This window comes from Acyrthosiphon pisum, unplaced genomic scaffold (assembly GCF_005508785.2).
Source record: "Acyrthosiphon pisum isolate AL4f unplaced genomic scaffold, pea_aphid_22Mar2018_4r6ur Scaffold_1679;HRSCAF=2177, whole genome shotgun sequence".
Classification (NCBI taxonomy): Eukaryota; Metazoa; Arthropoda; class Insecta; order Hemiptera; family Aphididae; genus Acyrthosiphon; species Acyrthosiphon pisum.
Window position 1 is genome coordinate 3,656 of NW_021765761.1, and position 1,087 is coordinate 4,742.

Below are 1,087 nucleotides of genomic sequence, written 5' to 3' on the forward strand. Positions count from 1 at the left end.
CAATGGTCCAGAACCATATCATAGGCATTTGAAAGATAAATTTTATAACCCCCCCACCCATCTATTTATAGCTTTATTTAAGTGATTATTGATTAAAGAACACCAAGTATAAAAGCTTATTTAAAATTACAGTCAAATTGTTAGTGTTAATGTGGTTAACGAAAAGTTCACTTCCCACCCTTGCAGTTTTAATTTAAGTGCCCCCTCCGTACCCAGATTTTGGATCCGTCCTTGTATAATATATTGACATATTATATTTTGAATAAATAATAAATCACTTTAAACGGTAAAACGATTAAAACTGGCTTAAATATCTAATAAAGTCAATAAATTCTAATTGATCAGAATAATATAGTAGGTAACCAAGTAGTTTTACGAAAAACTAGTACATGTTGTTACAAACACAAAACAAATAAGTTGTTTGTTCTACATAATATGTAATATAACAACAGTATCTATAGTTTAGAAGCTTCCATTAAATATTTTTATGACAGCTACATTTATTAATTTGGATTTAGTGACTCTAAAATGAATGGCCTCACTGCTTGTCCTGGCAAGAGAAAGTACTCGTGTGATGTTTGCAATAAATGCTTTACTTATAGAAGCAGCTTAATTACACACCAGCAGACGCATGAGAAGAACAAACTTTACCCGTGTGACGTCTGCTACAAGTCGTTCAGTCAAAGTTGCAATTTGACAACACATCGACGGATACACACAGGAGAGAAACCATACGCCTGCGATGTATGCGACAAGTCGTTTGCTGAAAGTAGTTCACTGACGAGTCATCGACGGACCCACACGGGCGAGAAACCATACGCGTGCGATGTATGCGACATGTCTTTCAGTCAAAGTGGCAATTTGACAACACATCGACGGACCCACAAGGGTGATAAACCATACGCGTGCGATGTATGCGACATGTCTTTCAGTCAAAGTTGCAATTTGACAACACATCGACGGACCCACAAGGGTGATAAACCATACGCGTGCGGTGTATGCGACATGTCTTTCAGCCAAAGTGGCTCATTTACGTGTCATCGACGGACCCACACAGGAGAGAACCATTTTCTTGCGATATATGTGA

General features: G+C 37.7%; 1 protein-coding gene across 1 annotated transcript; it reads left to right on the top strand.

Annotated features, from left to right (window-relative positions):
- Positions 1–528: 528 nt before the first annotated feature.
- Positions 529–1,021, top strand: LOC103311367 (zinc finger protein 239-like; the record flags this gene model as incomplete). The annotated part of the gene is made up of 1 exon (XM_008190962.1): positions 529–1,021. A coding segment is annotated over exon 1 (493 nt), but the record flags the coding sequence as incomplete, so codon positions are not given.
- Positions 1,022–1,087: the final 66 nt, after the last annotated feature.